The sequence below is a fragment of the Nerophis lumbriciformis genome, linkage group LG01 (genome assembly GCF_033978685.3).
Source record: "Nerophis lumbriciformis linkage group LG01, RoL_Nlum_v2.1, whole genome shotgun sequence".
Taxonomy (NCBI): domain Eukaryota; kingdom Metazoa; phylum Chordata; class Actinopteri; order Syngnathiformes; family Syngnathidae; genus Nerophis; species Nerophis lumbriciformis.
This window is the reverse complement of record NC_084548.2, coordinates 13,427,242-13,448,848: the sequence shown is the minus strand read 5'-3', so window position 1 is coordinate 13,448,848 and position 21,607 is coordinate 13,427,242. Positions and strand designations below refer to the sequence as shown.

The window sequence follows — 21,607 nt, the reverse complement described above, 5'->3', positions numbered from 1 at the left end:
TAAATTTCAACATTTACTAACAGTTGAAAATAATAATCAAAGTAAGAACAAAAACAGTACAAAACAGTACAAAAACAGTAAAATAAACTGCGGCAGGGGGTTGTAAATTCAAAGTAACTCAAATAGAATGCAATATATATATATATATATATATATATATATATATATATATATATATATATATATATATATATATATATAGCCATAGGCTCACTCAATCTCAGTAAATAACTGAAATTTGGAACACACCATCATCGTTTTCACAGCGTTTTGGTTGTTAGAGGTAGAGAGTGTTTTAATGTAGAGTTCTAAATATTTTTTTAAAGGCACAAAAAACACGTCGGTAATTGAGAAACTTACATTTATAAATACAAAACTTAGCCAATAGTATAATGAGGTTGCAAAGGTAAAATTCCTTTTCAAATTTTTTCCCCTACTTACTTACTTCTAAAAGAGGGGGGTATTGTCTCCGATGACGTCACTACTACGCGACGCACATGTTGGGGTGAAAGTGCGAACTGCCATTTTTTTTTTTTTTAATCCTGGAGAATTCTTCCTGACTAGGTAGGCAAGCGAAACCCAAACTCTGAGTCGTTCTACCGTCGCTATAACCGTTTTATTGCCGCATCGATCGCACCGAACAGGTATTCCACTCGTCTCTTATAGAAAGCCGAGCATTTTAAAGTCTGGCTAGAGCGCATGCTGGCTAGTAGTATGCGGTTAGCCAACTTAGCCGCCGCCAGCTAACGTTAGCTGTGGCTGTAAACAAACACTTTAACTATCCAACGAGCAGTTGCTCTTCAACTAACTCAAAACGCTGCACGTTTGTTAATATAGTTACATGGTTCCCTTGGTTTAACGGCTAAACTAGCACTATAACGCTGCTTTGTTTGGAGTCGGCAGCGGGAAGACGCTTCTTTTTTTTTTTTTTTAAACCTGCCTATAGTAAACGTTTGACTTTTTGATGACAGTGCCAGTTGTCCACAACTAGCTCGGAGCTCAGTCGGTTTTGAGCCGAGGGGTCGTGGTGGGTCCGCTGCTCCCAAAGGACGCGCACAGCATCGCACCGACATGTCGTCTTTCTCCGAGGCGGCCCTGGAGAAGAAGCTGACGGAGCTGAGCAGCTCGCAGCAGAGCGTCCAGACGCTGTCACTGTGGATCATCCACCACCGCAAACACTCGGGGCTCATCGTCAAAGTGTGGCACAGAGAGCTGAAAAAAGGTAAGCATATTTCTAATATTCGTTGTCCCTTCAGCGTTTCAAGGGTTGGAATTGGGGGTTAAATCACCAACAAAATGATTCCCGGGCGCAGCCACCGCTGCTGCTCACTGCTCCCCTCACCTCCCAGGGGGTGGAACAAGGGGATGGGTCAAATGTTAATGGGTTATACTTGTATAGCGCTTTTCCACCTTCAAGGTACTCAAAGCGCTTTGACATTATTTCAACATTCACCATCCATCCATCCATTTTCTACCGCCATATAACTTAGACTTAGACTTCCTTTTTATTGTCATTCAAATTTGAACTTTACAGAACAGATAAGTACGAAATTTTGTTACATAAGCTCATGGTACCGCAGGATAAAAAAGCAATACGGTGCATATATAAATAGTTAATTATATATAAATATATATATATATATATATAAATAAATAGATTACTGTATAGATCAGGGGTCGGCAACCCAAAATGTTGAAAGAGCCATATTGGACCAAAAATACAAAAACAAATCTGTCTGGAGCCGCAAAAAATTAAAAGCCATATTACATACAGATAGTGTGTCATGAGATATAAATTGAATTAAGATGACTTAAAGGAAACTAAATGACCTCAAATATACCTACAAATGAGGCATAATGATGCAATATGTACATATAGTTAGCCTAAATAGCATGTTAGCATCGATTAGCTTGCAGTCATGCAGTGACCAAATATGTCTGATTAGCACTCCACACAAGTCAATAACATCAACAAAACTCACCTTTGTGCATTCATGCACAACGTTAAAAGTTTGGTGGACAAATCGAGACAGAAAAAGAGGTGGCATAAAACACGTCCTAGAAAGTCGGAGAAAGTTATATATGCAAACAAACTAGAGTTCAAGGACCGCCAAATTTAGTAGGACAAAACGGCGCTCGCCAAATACTCGAATCAGTGAGGCATGTTTAATATAAACGTTGTGCTTTATAACAATTAGGGAGGTTTGCGTCATGTTTGTCCTCCTACGAAAACCATATTAAAACAAACAAAAAAAATTTCCCCTCATCTTTTTCCATTTTTCATACATGTTTGAAAAAGCTCAAGAGAGCCACTAGGGCGGTGCTTAAGAGCTGCATGCGGCTCTAGAGCCGCGGGTTCCCGACCCCTGGTATAGATAATTATATTGCATTTTTTCACGTGCGTCCACGTTTATGGATGTATGTTATATTGTCTTTTTTATTCCAGCGAGTTAATCCATTTTGGGGGGAGTTGAGGGGATAATTTAATTATGATGCGTTCAAGAGTCTTACGGCCTGAGGGAAGAAGCTGTTACAGAACCTGGAGGTTCTGCTTCGGAGGCTGCGGAACCTCTATCTAGAGTCCAGCAGTGAAAACAGTCCTTGGTGGGGGTGGGAGGAGTCTTTGCAGATTTTCTGAGCCCTGGTCAGGCAGCGGCTTTTTGCGATCTCCTGGATAGGAGGAAGAGGAGTCCTGATGATCTTTTCCGCCGTCCTCACCACTCTCTGGAGAGACTTCCAGTCTGAGGCATTGCAGGCTCCAGTCCAGACAGAGATGCTGTTGGTCAGCAGGCTCTCTATAGTGCCTCTGTAGAATGTGGTGAGAATGGGGGGAGGGAGCTGTGCTCTTTTCATCCGACGCAAAAAGTGCATGCGCTGCTGAGCTCTTTTTACAAGAGCTCCGGTGTGTAAGGACCAGGTTATATTGTCAGTTATCTGCACCCCCAGGATCTTGGTGCTGCTTACTATCTCCACTGCTGTGCTGCTGATGAAGAGTGGAGCGTGTCTGGACTGGTGCTTCCTGAAGTCAACAATGATCTCCTTGGTCTTGTAGACATTCAGGACCAGGTTGTTGGTTCTGCACCAGTCAAGCAGATGTTTCACCTCCTCCCTGTCGTCCATGTCGTTGTTGTCACGGATGAGGCCCACTACTGTCGTGTCGTCCGAATACTTCACAATGTGGTTAGTAGTGGACCTGGCACAGCAGTCATGGGTCATCAACGTGAACAGCAGCGGACTCAGGACGCAGCCCTGGGGGGAGCCGGTGCTCAGGGAGATGGCACTGGAGGTGTTGTTGCCCACTCCCACAGATTGGGGTCTGTCTGTGAGGAAGTCAAGCAGCCAGTTGCAAAGGGGGGTACTGAATAATGAACGTGCATTTGTACGCAAATACAACACTTAAGACCAGGGGTCCCCAAACTTTTTGACCCAGGGGCCGCATTGGGTTAAAAAAAATTGGCCAGGGGCCGGGCTATATATATATATATATATATATATATATATATATATACTGTGTGTGTATATATATATATATATATATATATATATATATATATATATATATATATATATATATATACACACACACAAATATATATATATACCGTATTTCCTTGAATTAGCGCCGGGGCGGTAATTAATTTAAAACCTCTTCTTACTCCGGCGCTTACCAAAGGCATGCGGTAAATTTAGGCCTGCGCTTATAAATTTGAGTGTGATGTAAGGATACCATCATGAAAAGCACATTTAAAAAAAAAAAACGTTATTATAGTCTTACCTTTACTTATAAATGAAGTCCATGCGCCTCTCCTTTTGAACAAAAGCATCGATAACTTGTTTATAGAAGTCTTCCTTATCTTTCTTCAGTTTTAAAAGTCTCGATGGAGATCTTCCTTTTAATTATTACCTCCTGCTTCGATTGAAAGTCCAGTTTAAAAAACTGTTGTTGTCCCTTCTTCTGCAGCCGAGTAGTCGCAAGAATGATTCCTGGAATCACTAGCGCCCTCTACCACCATGAGGCGGGAGTCATTTAATGACTCATATTTGACACACGCAGCTATATTAATAAAACATTTTTACTGTTCTTTTTAGCATATTCAATAGCTTGGACCTTAAATCCTACTGAATAGCTCTTTATCTTCTTCCCTTTATGCGATTTTAAATTATTGAAAATAGCCTCCTCCATTTTGGAAAATGATGCCTTGAAAGGTGAAGTGTCACTCGTGACGTGACGAGTTTGACCCGGCGGTAAAACGAGGCATATGCTAATTATTCTGCAAAACGAGTTTGACCCGTCGTTAAAAGGAGACATGCGCTAATTATTTTGCTAAACAAGTTCGACCCGGCAGTAATTCTAAGCATGCGCTAATTCTAAGCATGCGCTAATTATTTTGCGAAACGAGTTTGACCCGGCGGTAAAACGAGGCATGCGGATAATATATACCCGGCGGCAATTCAAGGAAATACGGTATATATATATATACATATATATATAATCTAAACTGCTTTTTCCTTACACTGAACAAAAAAAGTCATATGTCCACTGATATTTAAAAACTCTACACTCGGAGTCCAACGATTTCGCTATTTTAATTTTAATTGACTGAAAGAGCACGCACTTGCCGCGCTCTCGACTGACTTTGCGGTGCAAGCGTGATGACGTCACGTTATCGGTGGAGGTCCAGTAACAAGCGGTAGAGAATGGATTGATGGATGGGTGAAAAAGGACAGATAAACTTTTTTTTTTTAAATTAAATACATTTTTCTTTTTTTTTAAAGGCCAGATTTCGGACGCCGGCGGGCTGTATCTGCCTAGGACAGGGGTCGGCAACCTTTACCACTCAAAGAGCCATTTTGACCCGTTTCACAAAATAAAGAAAACAATGGGAGCCACAAAACTCTTTTGAAATTTAAAATGAAATAACACTGCATACAAAGTTGTTTTTTTTGCTTTGTGCTATGTATAAACCAGGGGTCTCAGACACGCGACCCGCACCTTAATATTAACATTTAATGTTAGTGCGGCCTGCGAGTTTTTTATGAATGCCGCTTGACAGCATCACACTTGCCAAACCTCCCAATTTTTCCGGGAGACTACCGAATTTCAGAGCAACTATTCTCTCGAATGTCTGCTGATTTCCGGGAGAGGCACTGAAACCTCCCGGAAAAATCGGGGGGGAAGGCAAGTATGCAGCTGAGCCGCATCAGAGTGATCAAAGAGCCGCATGTGGCTCCGGAGCCGCGGGTTGCTGACCCCTGGCCTAGGAGACCCAGTAACAAGCGGTAGAAAATGGATTGATGGATAGGTGAAAAAGGACAGATTAAAAAAACAAAAAAAACATATTTTCTTTTCTTCTTTTTTTTACTCTGGACTACGCGGATTATGGACGCTGGCGGGCCATAGTTTGGGGACACCTGCTTAAGACCTTCAGCATATCAGTATGTGGAATTAAATTATGGAATGGATTAAGCAAAGCAATCAAACAATGTACTAATATAATCCACTTCAAGAAACTCTTCAAACTGAAAGTATTTACAAAGTACAAAGAAGAAGAACCATGATAAACATTCTGAATTTATTCATCCATCCATTCTTTCTCTCTCAAAATAATCTTACTGAATGAAGTATAACTTACTTCACCAATTATTATTTATTTATTTATTTTTATTGTGATTACTTATGGAGTATATTGTGAATACATTGAGAACAGGAAGTGAACAAAAATTTTAGCAACTGTTATGTAAAAGAAAAGGGGTAGGATTAAATAAGCTCTGCTTCTTCCTACTCCTTTTCGAACATGTTGAAAAGACAAACTGGAAATTGTGATGTATCATGTTGTGTGCTTGCATGTTCGAAATAAACTCAACTCAATTTGTCCCTTTCGGGATCGCGGGGGGTGCTGGAGCCTATCTCAGCTGCATTCGGGCGGTAGGCGGGGTACACCCTGGACAAGTCGCCACCTCATCGCAGGGCCAACACAGATAGACAGAGAACATTCACACTCACATTCACACACTAGGGCCAATTTAGTGTTGCCAATCAACCTATCCCCAGGTGCATGTCTTTGGAGGTGGGAGGAAGCCGGAGTACCCGGAGCTAACCCACTAGGGCTGCAACTAACAACTAATTTGATAATCGATTAATCTGTCGATTATTACTTCGGTTAATCGATTAATAATCGGATAAAAGAGACAAACTACATTTCTATCCTTTCCAGTATTTTATTGGAAATAAAAACAGCATAATGGCACCATGTTCTTTCGACTTGCCAAATAAAACAAGGCAAATGTTGCAAAAATGTTTTCTTTTTATAAAGTGCACCATTGTCATGCACAATAGCAATAATTTTCCTTGGGGGAATTTCAAACCTGGCTACTACCTATTCCAACCAATGTTGGATGCTGAATGTCTTTCCTCTAGTGGCATGGTCGTAAGGCAGATTGACTTCATGTTCCATTCGTCTCCAATGTAATGGCATGTATTGCCAAGGTAGGCTTCCGTGGCTACACTTGTCAACACATCAGTAGTGAGAGCAATTTTGCTCTGGGTGGCTTTTATGTCAGTCTACACTGCTTGGAATGTCTGCTCGTACTTCCTCTCCATCACTTTGGTAACGGTCCACGTGGGAAGAGTGTAACCAGGGTTGAGGACTTGAATTATTTGTCTAAAACCTTCATCCTCCACCATTGATAGTGGCCTCATGTCAGTTAGCAACATATTCAGGATAGCATCAGTCAATGCAGCCGATTGCTGTGGTGTGAAGACCTTCCTTTGTACCAAGTCACTAATGCTGGGTTGTTTCTTTCTGAAATGAGAGAAACCATATAATGAATGTACCGGTACATAGAAGCATCATTTACATATATCTTAATCAGAGGTGGGTAGTAACGCGCTACATTTACTCCGTTACATCTACTTGAGTAACTTTTGGGATAAATTGTACTTCTAAGAGTAGTTTTATTGCAACATACTTTTACTTTTACTTGAGTATATTTATAGAGAAGAAACGCTACTTTTACTCCGCTACTTTTATCTACATTCAGCTCGCTACTCGCTACTATTTTTTATCGATCTGTTAATGCACGCTTTGTTTGTTTTGGTCTGTCAGACAGACCTTCATAGTGCCTGCGTTTCAACAAATACAGTCACTGGTGACGTTCACTCCGTTCCACCAATCAGATGCAGTCACTGGTGACGTTGGACCAATCAAACAGAGCCAGGCGGTCACATGACCTGACTTAAACAAGTTGAAAAACTTACTGGGGTGTTACCATTTAGGGGTCAATTGTACGGAATATATACTGTACTGTGCAATCTACTAATAAAAGTTTCAATCAATCAATCAAAAGTGTGAAGGAAAAAAGACCCTTTTATTTCAACCGTACATCCCGTCAAAAGCCTAAAGACTGACTGCACAGTTCCTGTCTTCACAATAAAAGTGCCGCTCCATCGCGCCTGCGCTTTCAAAACAAGAGTCTCCGAAAGCCAGCGCAAAAAAGCTAGCAAGCTACGGAGTTTGCCGCCAATGTATTTCTTGTAAAGTGTATAAAAACGAATATGGAAGCTGGACAAATAAGATGCCAAAAATCAACCACTTTCATGTGGTATTAGACAGAAAGGAGGAACTTTTTTCTCCTCCATTTGAAAACCTGGACGCTATCAGCACTACTGTCTGATTCCAATCAATGCAAGTCATCAAAATCAGGTAATACACCAACTTATATTCTTGTCTTCATGAAAGAAAGGAATCTATATGTGTTAAACATGCATGTATATTCATTAAAACACCTTTAACATGTAAACAAAAACGGCAAAATAAATAAATATAAATTATATACTGTATATATATATATATATATATATATATATATATATATATATATATATATAAATGTGTGTATATATATATATATATATATATATATATATATATGATATGTGTGTGTATGTTACTCATCAGTTACTCAGTACTTGAGTAGTTTTTTCACAACATACTTTTTACTTTTACTCAAGTAAATATTTGGGTGACTACTCCTTACTTTTACTTGAGTAATAAATCTCTAAAGTAACAGTACTCTTACTTGAGTACAATTTCTGGCTACTCTACCCACCTCTGATCTTAATACATACCTAGTTGATATAATTAATAATTTCTGACTTAAAAGGCAAATACGCCACCAAATTAAAAAAAAGATAAATTAAATAAATGGACATTGGGGATGCAGCATACACCAATAATAACACAGAAATGTAATTCATCCGATCAGAACTGGATCAGATATTGTACACGTTTCTGTTGTGAATAATAAAGGATTCATTTTAGGCTGCCTCTGAATAATAGCATGAAATATTCCAGCACCTTCATAACGTTTAGTTATACTAAAGCGTCACTCAAATCTAAATATATATATATAGCTTTATCGGGCCCGGCTACATTGATCCATTATGAAACCAACCTGAGATATTTCGAAATTGCTAACCATGCGTTTTCTCTCTCGTTACGGAGTCAATTCTGCCAGAGACACATTATCAGCCCAGCGTTGCAACAAAGGGATAACGTTAACGTTACTCACATAAAAGCTGAACTCATGAATGCATTTTGCCACTCAAAACAACACAGAAAATGAAGTTGTTGCACTCTCCAAAACGTTCATAACACTCTGAAAGTTAATACACAACAGTTGCTGCTACGCTTCCTTAAAGAACATGTCCTCGTTAACAAAAGATTAAAAACACGCAAAGACGGACACAACGGATCAATGTACCCGGACTTAAAAAGTTACGTACCGTGAGTTCTTCCCTTCATCCATGGCTCCAACATGTTTCCTCTACAGGTGCTCCCGAAGCAATGTTGTACTTCCGTGTCATGCGAGGTCAATGCTGCACATTTTGCAGGAAACGGTCTTCTTTGAAGTCTTTAAAGTAAAGTCTTCCCACACTTTTGACGACTTAGGTCGTACACTTTTCTCCATTGGAAGCATTAACCTCAAGATGTTTCTCTGCTGAACTATCCGTACTGTTTTCCTCCGCCATTTTTCGAATGTTTCCAGGCAAATGAGAAGGCGTCGTCACGTGAGCTGCACATGACACATCATTGGCTGGCTTACCGCCACCTCATGAGACATAGCCGCAGCGCATGCGCATAGCATATATCCAACGAATCGATGACTAAATTAATCGCCAACTATTTTTATAATCGATTTAATCGATTAGTTGTTGCAGTATATGCGTATGTAAATATATATAATATGTGTACATATATGTAATATGTGTATATGTACCATTATACTGTACATCGAGTATGAAAGTTAATTTCCATTTTTAAAAATGTACATCTTGTTTGTATTCTTTCAAGATAACCACTTTTGTCCAGAAAATTAACAAACTATTCATTTCCACCTGTAATTTTCTTTTGCAAGTACTAAATTGTATTCAAATGGAGCAGTTCATTAATGCAGTGTTTTTCAACCACGCAGCACACTAGTGTGCCGTGAGATACAGTCTGGTGTGCCGTGGGAGATTATGTAGTTTCACCTATTTTGGGGTAAAAATATTTTTTGCAAGTAATAATAGTCTGCAAATAATGTGCCGTTGTTGAGTTACAGTGCTGTCTAGAGCTCGGCAGAGTAACCATGTTATACTCTTCCATATCAGTAGGTGGCAGCCGATAGCTAATTGCTTTGTAGATGTCGGGAACACGTCGTGTGAGACGACGAGGGTTTGTCGTCGTAACTAATGCTTAAACCAAAAAGAAACAAAAGGTGAGTGCCCCTAAGAAAACGCATTGAAGCTTAGGGAAGGCTTTGCGGAACGAAACTAAAACCTAACTCGCTACAAAGTAAACAAAAACAGAATGCTGGACGACAGCAAAGACTTACTGTGGATCAAAGACAGCGTCCATAATGTACATCCGAACATGACATGACAATCAACAATGTCCCCACAAAGAAGGATAGCAACAACTTAAATAGTCTTGATTGCTAAAACAAAGCAGATGCGGGGAATAGCGTTTAAGGAAGACATGAAACTGCTACAGGAAAGACAAGAACTAAAATACTACACACAGGAAAACAGCATAAAAGTCTAAATAAGTCACGGCGTGATGTGACAGGTCGTGACAGTACACCTACTTTGAGACAAGAGCTATAGTGATGCATGGTTGGTTATGGTTTAAAGTCATACCCAACAATTGCGACAACGACTTTTTACTGTCAACTGAGTTTCACTTTTTAATGATTTCTGCTGAGGGTGTGTCGCCGGATATTTTCAATGAAAAAAATGTGCCTCGGCTTAAAAAAGGTTGAAAAACACTGCATTAATGGATGAATAGAGCCCCTGGTGATGGTTTCATTTTTCAGTGTGTAATCTGAAGTGAAATATTTGTCGTCTTGCAGCTAAAACCAGCAGGAAGCTGACGTTCCTCTACCTGGCCAATGATGTTATCCAAAACAGCAAGAAGAAAGGACCCGAATTCACAAAAGACTTTGAGACCGTACTCGTGGATGCCTGCTCGCATGTTGCCAGGTATTTTGTTTGGATTCACAATTGGGTTTTTTTGAGCCAGATGATGTAGAGTTAGATTGCCGTCATCTCTAACAATAAAACTTTTAATAATGTTAATACCTCACAAACTAATGTTTGGCTTCGCTGGCTTCAAATATATTTTCATTGTTGCTTTTTATGAGGTGGCACACTTCGCTTTGCCAGAACGCAGGCTTTCTTACCTCTGCCAAAGAGGTTATGTTGTGGCCTGGGCTTGTTTGTCTGTCTGTTGGCAAGTTATGGCCAGTTATGGACAGAGTTAATGTCCAAAGACAATATATGTTATCTACGATAAGTACTAACACACTTCACTTCCTGCTTACGGCGTTCATCGCCCCCATCTTGACATTACCACACTGCGCAGAGGATTCTGGGAGATGTAGTTTATTTATATCACCAAGTTTTCATTGGATACGGTCACACGTCACAGTATTATTGAGAAAACTTTGAAACCGAAAAACTTACATCTCTACAATTTATGCATTGACATATTTCTTTCACTCTTCTCACTGACCTCCACTATTCTCTTGCAGTGAAGTAGAAGAGAACTGTAAAAAGCACATGGAGAGACTCCTGAACATCTGGAAGGAGCGCAGCCTATACAGAGCCGACTTCATTCAGCAGCTGAAACTGGCCATAGAAGACTCCCACAGCCCCCGACCTACAGGTTGTTATATAATCTCTTAACACTTAAAGCAGGGGTCACCAACGCGATGCCCGCGGGCACCAGGTCGCCCGTAAGGACCAGATGAGTAGCCCGCTGGCCTGTTCTAAAAATAGCTCAAATAGCAGCACTTACCAGTGAACTGCCTCTATTTTTTAAACTTTATTTATTTACTAGCAAGCTGGTCTCGCTTTGCTTGACATTTTTAATTCTAAGAGAGACAAAACTCAAATAGAATTTGAAAATCCAAGAAAATATTTTAAAGACTTGGTCTTCACTAACTGACAAAGAAACAGATAACAGATTTTGTGTCCAGTTCAAAGTGTGACATGATTTATTTAAAAATTTGAGAGTTGACTTTTGTATTTTACATGAGTTATTATTTGTACAAACATGGTGCAAAGTAATTCATGATTTATTAAAAAATGTTAGTGGCGAGCTAGTTAAAATGGGATATTGTGATTTCACAAGACTGTCTTAGCAGTGATCATTTGAAAATGTTCAATTTGAAAAATGTGCACCCATAAAATATAGAAATAAAGTGTTGCATATTGATATTTATCTGTTTCTATATATGTTTATTGTGAGACATCATTAAGATGATCAGTGTTTCCACAAATATAAATATCATTAATTATTAATAATAACATAGAGTTAAAGGTAAATTGAGCAAATTGGCTATTTCTGGCAATTTATTTAAGTGTGTATCAAACTGGTAGCCCTTTGCATTAATCAGTACCCAAGAAGTAGCTCTTGGTTTCAAAAAGGTTGGTGACCCCTGACTTAAACACATTATGACTGAGTGGTGGCGAAGAGTAAAATACATTGTGGACAGTGACAAAAAAGGCTGCATCACGACTTTTAATATTCAAAGTCAGTTAAGTGTTTAAAAGGGAACTGCATTTTTGGGGGGAATTTTGCCTATCGTTCAGAATCATTATGAGACAAGAACACGTATCTTTTTATTTTTTACAATTTTAAACATGATAAACGCTTGAAAGATGCGGCAAATGGGAGTCACCTTTTATAGCCTTCAAAACCCTCCATCAACGTTTTATATACACACTACTCAGACACATTCTTACCAATAGGTAATGTTCAATATTTACCGTATTTTGATAATTTTTGTCATTTCCGGCACTGATTTATTCCACCCATTGATCTCTGTTTTCATAGCAGCGCACATCTGACTTCTGGCAATAAATGTTTGTTCCTACTTCTGGAATCAAACACGAGTGTGGTTCTAATCATGGCAGACAACGAAGACGGCTATTTTTGGACAAATGAGGAATCACAACTTTATACTTTTGAAGCTAAATATACTGCTGCTTATAGAAGCCAACACGAAGGAAGAGTGCGATGTTGGAGCTGACGGAAGCCGGGAGAGGGGGATGAAAGGGATTTTGATGCTATAAATATGGAGCTTGGAAACAAGCTATTTTGACATAAACGGCGTGCTTATCCAAAATCAACAGGATGATGGAACTTGGAGACAAGCTGTTTTGACATAAATGGCATGCTTGTCCAAAATCATCAGGAAACATCCCCGACCAGCTGGACCAGACAAACAACTGTCCATTTAGAGTCACTTTAAAGTTGATCATGATACACGCAACACGTTGTGTGTTAGTACAAGTACAGTACATGCACTGGCTAGCTCAGCTGTGCACAAAGAAAATAGGAAATGTGTGCTAATACTTTACAGATACTGTAATATGATTGTTCATGTTTTTCAGTCAGTACAGATTGGTGTCTTACTGCATTTTGTTGTGCATTATAAACTCAAACGCGTTTCGTGTTGTTGTAGCAGCTAGCTTATCTCTTGCTATAGTTAGCATTTACGGCTAATACCAAAGCACGCCAATGTATTACTATGATGGAAAACGAGTTCCTCCGTGTTCGCTCTTACAATAACAAATCTCACTACAGCTTAGTAATTATACAGGTTACGGAACGTAAATTAAGTATTGTTGACAGTTTTTCAATGCATTTTTAAAGTGATTTAGAGGTAGAATTGATTGTGTCCATGACCTGCATTGCTAGCCACATAGAACGAGCCGATTTTTAGGTGTTAGAAACCGAAAAAGACAAAATCTTTTTGTCGTCTTGTGTCTCATAATGATTGTGAACAATAGGCAAAATTTCAAAAAAGTGCAGTTCCCCTTTAAGTAAAGGTAAACAAAGATACATTGGAACCCGCTTATGTCGACAACTTAATTCCTAGTCCACAGTGTTCATTTTATCAATATAAAGTACCCGCTTTATTTTGGAATTTTGCCTATGATTCAGAATCTTTATTTGAGACAAGAACATTTCTTTTTTTTTCTAATGCATTCTAGCAAGCGTCAGCTGACAATGCAGGTGATGGGGATTCTCTCTATTCTGCCAGTAAAGTGCTCTATTAAGCATCCAAAAACCTCCATCAATGTTTTATATACTGTACATTCTGTAAAAATATATATGTAATGGAGTAACAGGCACATTCATAATAACAAGAAATATTTACGTATTTTGCTAATTTTAAGCATACATCAGCACCATGATTTAGCAGAGCGCATCCCTACGTTCGCTGTTTCTTTCAACAACTACCACCACTATATATAGCAGATTCCATAATAGCTAACGACTGCTACACTGTGACAAATGATGATCCTGAACCTTATATTTCTGAGCCTGAATATAAGGAGGATGAGCTACACGTTTTAGAAGCTGAGTGGTAAGCAGATCCAGCTATAGTGAAGCACTAAGCATCATGTAGCAGAATTGCTAAGTGCTCAATAAGAAACACAAAATACGAACATAATTAAACAATCACTTACTGTACAATGTCTGTGATGCCAACTGATGGGATGTTTGTATCTTTTAGCACAAGACTTGATCTCTGGTGTTAGATGATTAATTTATTATAATCCTCACTCATTGGGTAAAAAAAGATGGGCTCAAACAAGTTTTTTTCTTTCTCGCAATGTTTTGGCGTTGGAATTTCAAAGTTGACCAATCTCTCGGTATATGGCCACAACCTTTTACTGTACAGGTGAGAGTCATGATTTATAATCTAACTTTAATTTTTTACCAATTGAGAGGTGATGCAACAGCTTCCTTGCTCAGTATGTCAATAGCTGCAGTAGCTAGTTACAGTACCTATCTGATCAAGGCGCCACTAAAAGTAGTTCCTCTGCTTTAGCGCTTATATCAATTATAACAATGTCACTTGGCGGTTTTTGGATGCTTTTTTCTTGGGCTTTATTTGTAAGAATAGATGACTCCCATTAGCTACATTGTTAGCCGTCTAGTATGAGTCCTATGTTACAAATTAGAATGCTTAAAAAAAACAAAAAACGTTTGTTCTTGTCTCACATAAGGATTGTGAATGATAGGAAAAATTCCCCCAAAAAGTGCAAATGGCTTTTAAGTTGACGTCGACATATTTGGTCAACCGTTTTTGTGGAAAAATCAGTCCATTTGTGTCCACGATGGCTTATACTGTTGTCAAGTTCCTACTAGTGTGTACAGTGTAGTTATACAGCATACAATATTAAAATGACTTTCTCTTTAGTGAAAAGTCATCTTCAGAATAAGAGCATGGCAGTATTAACCTTGAGTCTACCATACTACTTAACAAAATACACCCATTTAAGTACTTTTATGATTGTTAACCCACAAAAGAAAGATTTGTGCACTTCGAAAACTTTATTGTCGTTGTAGTCAAGACATATAGTGGTAGATCGGAGTATGAAATACTGTACTTATAACTGCCTTATAAACATCTTTCATTATTGCCTATTCTCATGTCACAAATAAAATGTGCAAGCAATGGCAAGTTTCAGTTTCAATGTTGCTTATGTCTACGTCAGTCAGCCGGTCTTTGGTTTTTAAACAGGTATTGAAGTATTATAAAGTATTTCATACAATCATGTTTATTATTATCTCTTCTATTCGTCCTAATGCTTGATTTCAGTAGAGGAGAAAAAACCTGTGAAGCGAACCTATCAAAAGATCCAGCAGCAGCAGCAGCAGCAGCAGCAGGAGCTGCAGCAGCAGGAGGAAGAAGAGGACGACGACGACGACTACAGAAGCCACGGCTCTCCTCACATCACGGACACCGCCGCAGCTCAACTTGTAAGACGGCGACGGAACTCTTACACGAGAAAATAACATTGTAGTTTTAGAACAATCCGTCCGATTTGATGTTTTCTTTCTTTTTTCCCCTCCCCTTTCCCTGTGTTTTCTCTTCCCTATAATTTAATGCACGGAAACGCACACAAAACACATGCACTCAGACAGAAGAACTGGTGAAAGCGCTTCAGGACTTGGAGAACGCGGCATCGGGAGACGCGGCTGTTAGACAGAAAATTGCCTCGTTGCCACAGGAAGTCCAAGATGTCTCGTTGCTGGAGAAAATCACTGGCAAGTTTTATTTTGTCAACCTATATAAAGTAAGAGATTTTACAGTCTGCCATTTGGTCAAATCTAGGATGATAAACAGGAAATACACAATGGCATAACCATAAGAAGAATGTTACAACAAAAGCGTAAAGCACTGTGCGTAAAGACACCCTAACTTGTCATATTCTTTCTCCCGTGCAGACAAGGAGGCTGCTGACAAGCTGTCCAAGACGGTGGATGAAGCGTGTCTACTCTTGGCCGAGTACAACGGCCGACTGGCTGCAGAGCTGGAGGACCGCAGACAGCTGGCACGCATGCTGACCGACTACATCGGCAGCCAGAAAGAGGCGCTGACGGAGAGAGAGAATAAACTAGAGGCAAGTACAACATGAACAACACTGGGATTGCATGATATAGACAAACGAAACAACAAAAAATAAAACTGTTTTTATTGGAGGATGAGGGATGGCTCTAAATATTTTACACAACACACTGTAGGCCTTCATGCTAACTGCTAATTGCTGCTCCAGCGACCCCGAAAGGGACAAGCGGTAGAAAATGGATGGATAGATGATAGTAAACAGAGGTGGGCGTATCGATACAAATATTAACAGTAACAATACCAGGTATAGTATCAGTAAATGGTCAATATTACAGTGGTTAGATCGATATTTTCTTCTTATCAAAAAAATATTTGTTATTGTTAACAAACTAGGTAAATAAGTCCCTGGATACAAAAAAACAACCAAATGAGCCAGTAGTAGGAAGTAAATAAAACAATAAATGATATTGTTACACCACCATCCTGTGTTTTTCATCAAAAATGTAATCATTTAATGATCCTAAAAATTTTAAGTATAACCATTGGTATGATCAATACCGCCCAGTAAATACGTGGTATTGGATCGATACCCACATTTCGAGTATCGCCCAAAACTATCACAAAATGTGTAGTGAAGCCTAGGGAGGATGTTTGATAAGAAATTATCAAGTTCGAGCCCATTATCGAATCCTCTTATCGAACCGATTCCTTATCGATTCCAGAATGAAAAAATGAAAAAAACACAATATTTTGTTTAACAAAAGCTCACTTTTATTTTATAAGAAAAAAAATAAATAAAATAAATAAATAAATATTGACTGTTACACCCCTTAAAAGAAAAAAAAATATTGACTGTTGTTACCCAAAGTATATTAAGTGGGATTTTTTAGGAAAAACAAATATATACAGTAAGACAAAAACAACCTGTGTATAAATAATAATATAGTGTTAAATAAAATCAGTCCGTTGGGCACAAAACTGAAAATAATACAGCTCTCCAAAAAGTGCACTTCTGCTGCTATTGGAACATACTAACTACACACACTACGACACTAAGAACACCACAGTCATCAATCAACAATTCTTCTTCCCTTACATGAGAGCAAAGCCTGCCAATAATTGCATATTGCCTGTTCTGCCCTCACTATACGTGTTGAGGTTATACAGCTTGGCAGACAGCTAACAAACAATCCAAGACGTCTAATAAAGTTTCAAAGCAGATTAATCCATTTAGGCTCTTTATTGCTGTTGATCTTGCTTTGTCTTTTCCTATCTTTACTTTTGTCTTGCACTGGACTGTTTTTTTTGTTTTTTTTAAACTGAAATACACACAATGACAAATGTATAAGCTATGTGATTCAATTAACATACAGAAATGTAATACGCAATATGTAAATATTAGCTTAACACAAATATACAGTACTGTCATCAAACAAATACTTCTGAGTGTTGAAACTATTTCGATGGTGGAAATACACGACTGGCAGCCATTTTAAGTCCTCAAAACATCCATTGAAACAGTGCACAAAAATTGTTTTTCAATAGACATCTTACTATCAAATTGAAACACTTTCCACCTTAATATTGAGTTATATAAACAAGTTAAACAGTTTACTTACAGACTTATCTTTTCCAAGGCTTGTAGGAGCTAACACAACTTGTCTACTTCTCAATTGTCTCATGAACTGAACTGACTCGCCAACCCGGAAGTGCCCAAACTAATGACGCGTAGTATTTTCATATCACCACAAGGTGTCAGTAAGAGTCTACAATCAAAAGGGCATAACATTGCGTCTCACAGGGCATTTCCTGTGGGAAGGGATTCGTTCTCTTTTTCTTTACTATAGTGGTCTCGATAATGGGTACCGGTTCTCAAAAAGGGATTCAAGTCCGAGGACTCGGTTCTTTTCTTATCGAACAACCGGGAAAACCGGTTTCGAGCATCATCCCTAGTGAAGCCTCTGTTGTCATTATATAAACAAACCCTAAAGGTATTTGACCAAAAACCAATGAAGCATCATCACTGCCTTATTACCCAAAAATATAACATGATGAGTTTTGATAATTGTATAAATTTCTCATTTTTAAAAGCTATTTTTAAGTGTCTTAATGGATTAGGGTCTGAGTCAGCCTGTGTTCTCAGTGAAGGCCTCACATCTGTGGAACTCTTTGCCACTGGAGTTAAAGTCACAGTCGAACATTAAACTTTTCTCCACAAAATTGAAAATGGCTTAAGGAAAATCAGAAGTGTGAGCACTAGAACTGGGTGTAGTCTGGGCAAATTGGAGCAATTAGTTTTAATGTATTTTTTTTTGTACTTGTCTTTATCCTTTTGTATGTGTTTCACTTTTCTCAACTTTTCTTTAAAAGCCTAACCAGGGACAAGGGTTGCAAATTAGCCTATGGCTAGAAGTCTTATGTACTTTGACATCAGTTACCTATGGGTAGCCATGTTCAATTGTACTGTCCCTGTCAAATAAAAAAATAGATGATGTCTTAGATTTATGACATGTGAACAATTGACACCATATTAGATACACACTCCTGTATGATTAGGTATTCTGTAAGTATGTTAAAGCCCTCAAATGGTTATTACTTGTAGGAGTAGTAGTAGTAGTAGTAGTAGTAGTAGTAGTAGTAAAGAAGAATAACAATATAATTCCAAGGTTATTTTGGCAGCTTAACCACAAAGCTGGGATATAGGCTTTATTTTTTATTTTTATTAGTGCATCTTGAGCCACGTTAGGCTGATATTAGCTCGTTTATACATAAAAATGTGAAGAATATCTTTGTAAATTTTTTTGCATGTGCAAATTTTTTTTTTTGCACTTGTGGCTTATGTACACTTAAGTGCTATCATTTTACACAACATTTATTCTTTTTTTTTTTAATTATACATGTTCATGTGACTTGAATTATGTTGCCAGAATACAGTACTTGGGGTATCCTTCCATTTGGAATGCAATGACACACACTTTTTCTACCTTATGATCAATAATGTGAAAATACGGTTGTTAAATATTATGTGATTGTAGTAATACCACTGTGTGATTTCCCTGGGCAGGAGTACAAGCAGAAGCTAGCCAGAGTGACCCGGGTGAGAAAGGAGCTCAAGTCCCACATCCAGAGTCTGCCCGACCTCTCCCTCCTACCCAACGTGACCGGCGGTCTGGCCCCGCTGCCCTCGGCCGGCGACCTCTTCTCCACCGACTGAATGATGGAGCTCAGACAAGCTAACCCGCCACATCCTCACACACACACACGCAACAACCGACCAACATACACCCTCAGCCCGAGTATTGCAGGGTGTGTCCTGATGAGGTCACATGTCCCAGCAGCACCCCCTGCAGGACAAAGGAGTGGTGGGAGTATGAGGGGTTTGTGGAGGGGATAATACCATTTGGTTTGGTGACATCGCAGCACTCTCTAGAGGAGAACAGAGACTACGTCAGCCTGGATTTTCTCGCTTAGATTTCCCTTCACCATGTTTGGCGAAGTTAGTTTCTTCTTTGATTTTATTTGCTGTTTTTTTTATGCTTGCCAGGAGTGGTTAAGAAGGCGATGTGGCTTTCTGTCTGCTCTCTACATTACCTGGATTTGCTATGCGCCACATGGCTACACTGTGATGAAAATGTACAATTCATTAGTTTTGTGTGTGTGTGTGTGTGTGTCTTTTAAAAAAAACAGTTAATGTGGTGATTAGCAAGATTTGGCAGATTTAAGCAAACAGACAAGAATATTTTTCTAAAGCTTAAAGACACTTTCATTTGGAAACGGGTGGTTGTGGGAAAAAAAAGAGTGTAGGTTAATTATCATTGTTAAAAAATGTTACAAAAAACAGGCCATTTGTTCGAAACTGAAACTTTCACATGAAGGCAAAAAACCTTAGTTTTAATGTGTATGGTAGTTAATTGATCAAATACACTCATGAATTATGAGTCTTGATTTGTGTGCACTACGAATAATTGACCGGAGCCCCGCTAAACAATCACATTATGATCATTATTATTAATAATAATTCAGTAAGTATTGCCCAGCTCAATTGTATACCCAGATATCACAAATCAGTCAGCCAGCTACAAGGTGTTGCAAATGTCATTTCTTGGTTTATTTCATCAGCAGGCATTTGTGTACCGGTAACATTGTTACCAGTTGTCTGCACACACACACACAGCTGTTGGATGTCAAAAGTATGTTTTGACAAAATGTAGGTGATACAAATGACATCGAGCAACAGTCTGTAACCAGAGACATGTCATTTTCACAATGTTTGCTAAACCAAAAGGTTCGTAGTTTTTTTTTTTTTTTTTTTTTAATCCAGTCACTGGTGTGGCGCTGAAGCACAACAATCCATGCAAAGGTGCATACAGCCATTGGAAGGATAGAAGTATTTCATCAAGTCTGACCTGCGTGTGTCACTCTAGATTATTAGTTTACATACATCTGTTCTCCCCCTCCTCCCCTTGCTGTGTGCAGTTTGTATTTATCTCTGCATAACCTCAATTGTACAACCTGGAGTCTACCAGTAGGGTAGTTTTATTTCTGTAATGAAAGTGATTCAATGGATGCCAATAAACTGGGATCATTGAAACAGATACTTGTTTGTATGATCACTTTTCACATATTGTTTTTCAGTAGTTATTTGCCTGATAGTAGAGAAATTCACCTTTTAAATGAGAATAAACTGCAAATTATTAAGATTATTAAGGCAAATTATTTTTAATGTACAGTAATTTAGTAAATACTAACTGGAAAAAAACAAAACGTATCGGAAATTGTTAAATGCATGTTTTAATTGGTAGAATTTAATTTCATCAAAATGTCAGTTAAAAGTTGCTAGTTAAAAGTTAACATTCTTTATCAACACTGGTACTCCTCAGGGCTGTGTACTCTCCCCCTGGCTCTTCTCCCTGTACACAAACTGCTGCACCTCCAGTCACCAGTCCGTAAAACTGCTCAAGTTTGCAGATGACACTACCCTCAACGGGCTCATCTCGGATGGCGATGAGACCGCCTACAGGAAAGAGGTGAACCGGCTGGCGTCCTGGTGCAGCCTCCACAACCTGGAGCTGAACGCCCAGAAAACAGTGGAGATGATCATGGACTTCAGGAAAGTCACAGCCCCACCATCCCCCCTCACCCTGATTGACTCTCCCACCCCCGTCTCCATTGTGGACTCCTTCCGTTTCTTGGGCACCACCATCACCTAGGACCTCAAGTGGGAGCCGACCATAAGCTCCCTCATCAAGAAGGCCCAGAAGAGGATGTACTTCCTGCGGCAGCTGAGGAAACTTAAGGTGCCGACCGAGATGCTGGTGCAGTTTTACTCAGCCATCATCGAGTCCATCCTGACCTCCTCCATCACCGTGTGGTTCTCTGGCGCCACAGTCCAGGATAAGCATCGACTGCTGAGAAGGTGATTGGCTGCAAACTCCCATCCCTCCAGGACTTGTTCTCCTCCAGGACCAGGAGGCGTGTGGGTTGGATCACAGCTGACTCTTCTCACCCTGGACACAAACTATTCTCCCCTCTCCCCTCAGGCAGGAGACTACGGTCCATCCAGACCCACACCTCCCGCCACCTGAACAGTTTTTTCCCCTCGGCCATCAGGCACATGAACAATAACTCCTAACAGTAGCTCCTTTGAATTCCTTCTAAGTCTATAATGGGATCTGATAGCTCAATTACAGCTCTT

General features: G+C 39.2%; 1 protein-coding gene across 4 annotated transcripts; it reads left to right on the top strand.

Moving 5' to 3' along the window:
• Nucleotides 1-487: 487 nt before the first annotated feature.
• rprd1b (regulation of nuclear pre-mRNA domain containing 1B) lies at nt 488-20,507 on the top strand. Of its 4 annotated transcripts, none has more exons than XM_061975360.1 (8): nt 488-564; nt 972-1,222; nt 10,393-10,522; nt 11,074-11,207; nt 15,163-15,323; nt 15,485-15,611; nt 15,792-15,967; nt 18,977-20,507. In XM_061975360.1, the coding sequence occupies exons 2-8, from the start codon at nt 1,072-1,074 to the stop codon at nt 19,124-19,126; spliced, it is 1,029 nt and encodes a 342-aa protein (XP_061831344.1). In that variant the 5' UTR covers nt 488-564; nt 972-1,071; the 3' UTR covers nt 19,127-20,507. The 4 variants fall into 4 exon arrangements, with proteins under 4 accessions (XP_061831344.1, XP_061831350.1, XP_061831328.1 ...); XM_061975352.2 differs by having other exon boundaries at nt 541-644; XM_061975366.1 differs by having other exon boundaries at nt 534-1,222; nt 15,166-15,323.
• The last annotated feature ends 1,100 nt before the right edge of the window (nt 20,508-21,607 follow it).

Excerpts from the sequence above, each read along its gene's own strand:
- rprd1b (XM_061975360.1), top strand. The coding sequence starts at position 1,072 with ATGTCGTCTTTCTCCGAGGCGGCCCTGGAGAAGAAGCTGACGGAGCTG. Across the intron at positions 11,208-15,162 it reads CCACAGCCCCCGACCTACAG|TAGAGGAGAAAAAACCTGTG; the intron begins GTTGTTATATAA and ends GCTTGATTTCAG. Across the intron at positions 15,324-15,484 it reads ACACCGCCGCAGCTCAACTT|ACAGAAGAACTGGTGAAAGC; the intron begins GTAAGACGGCGA and ends ACATGCACTCAG.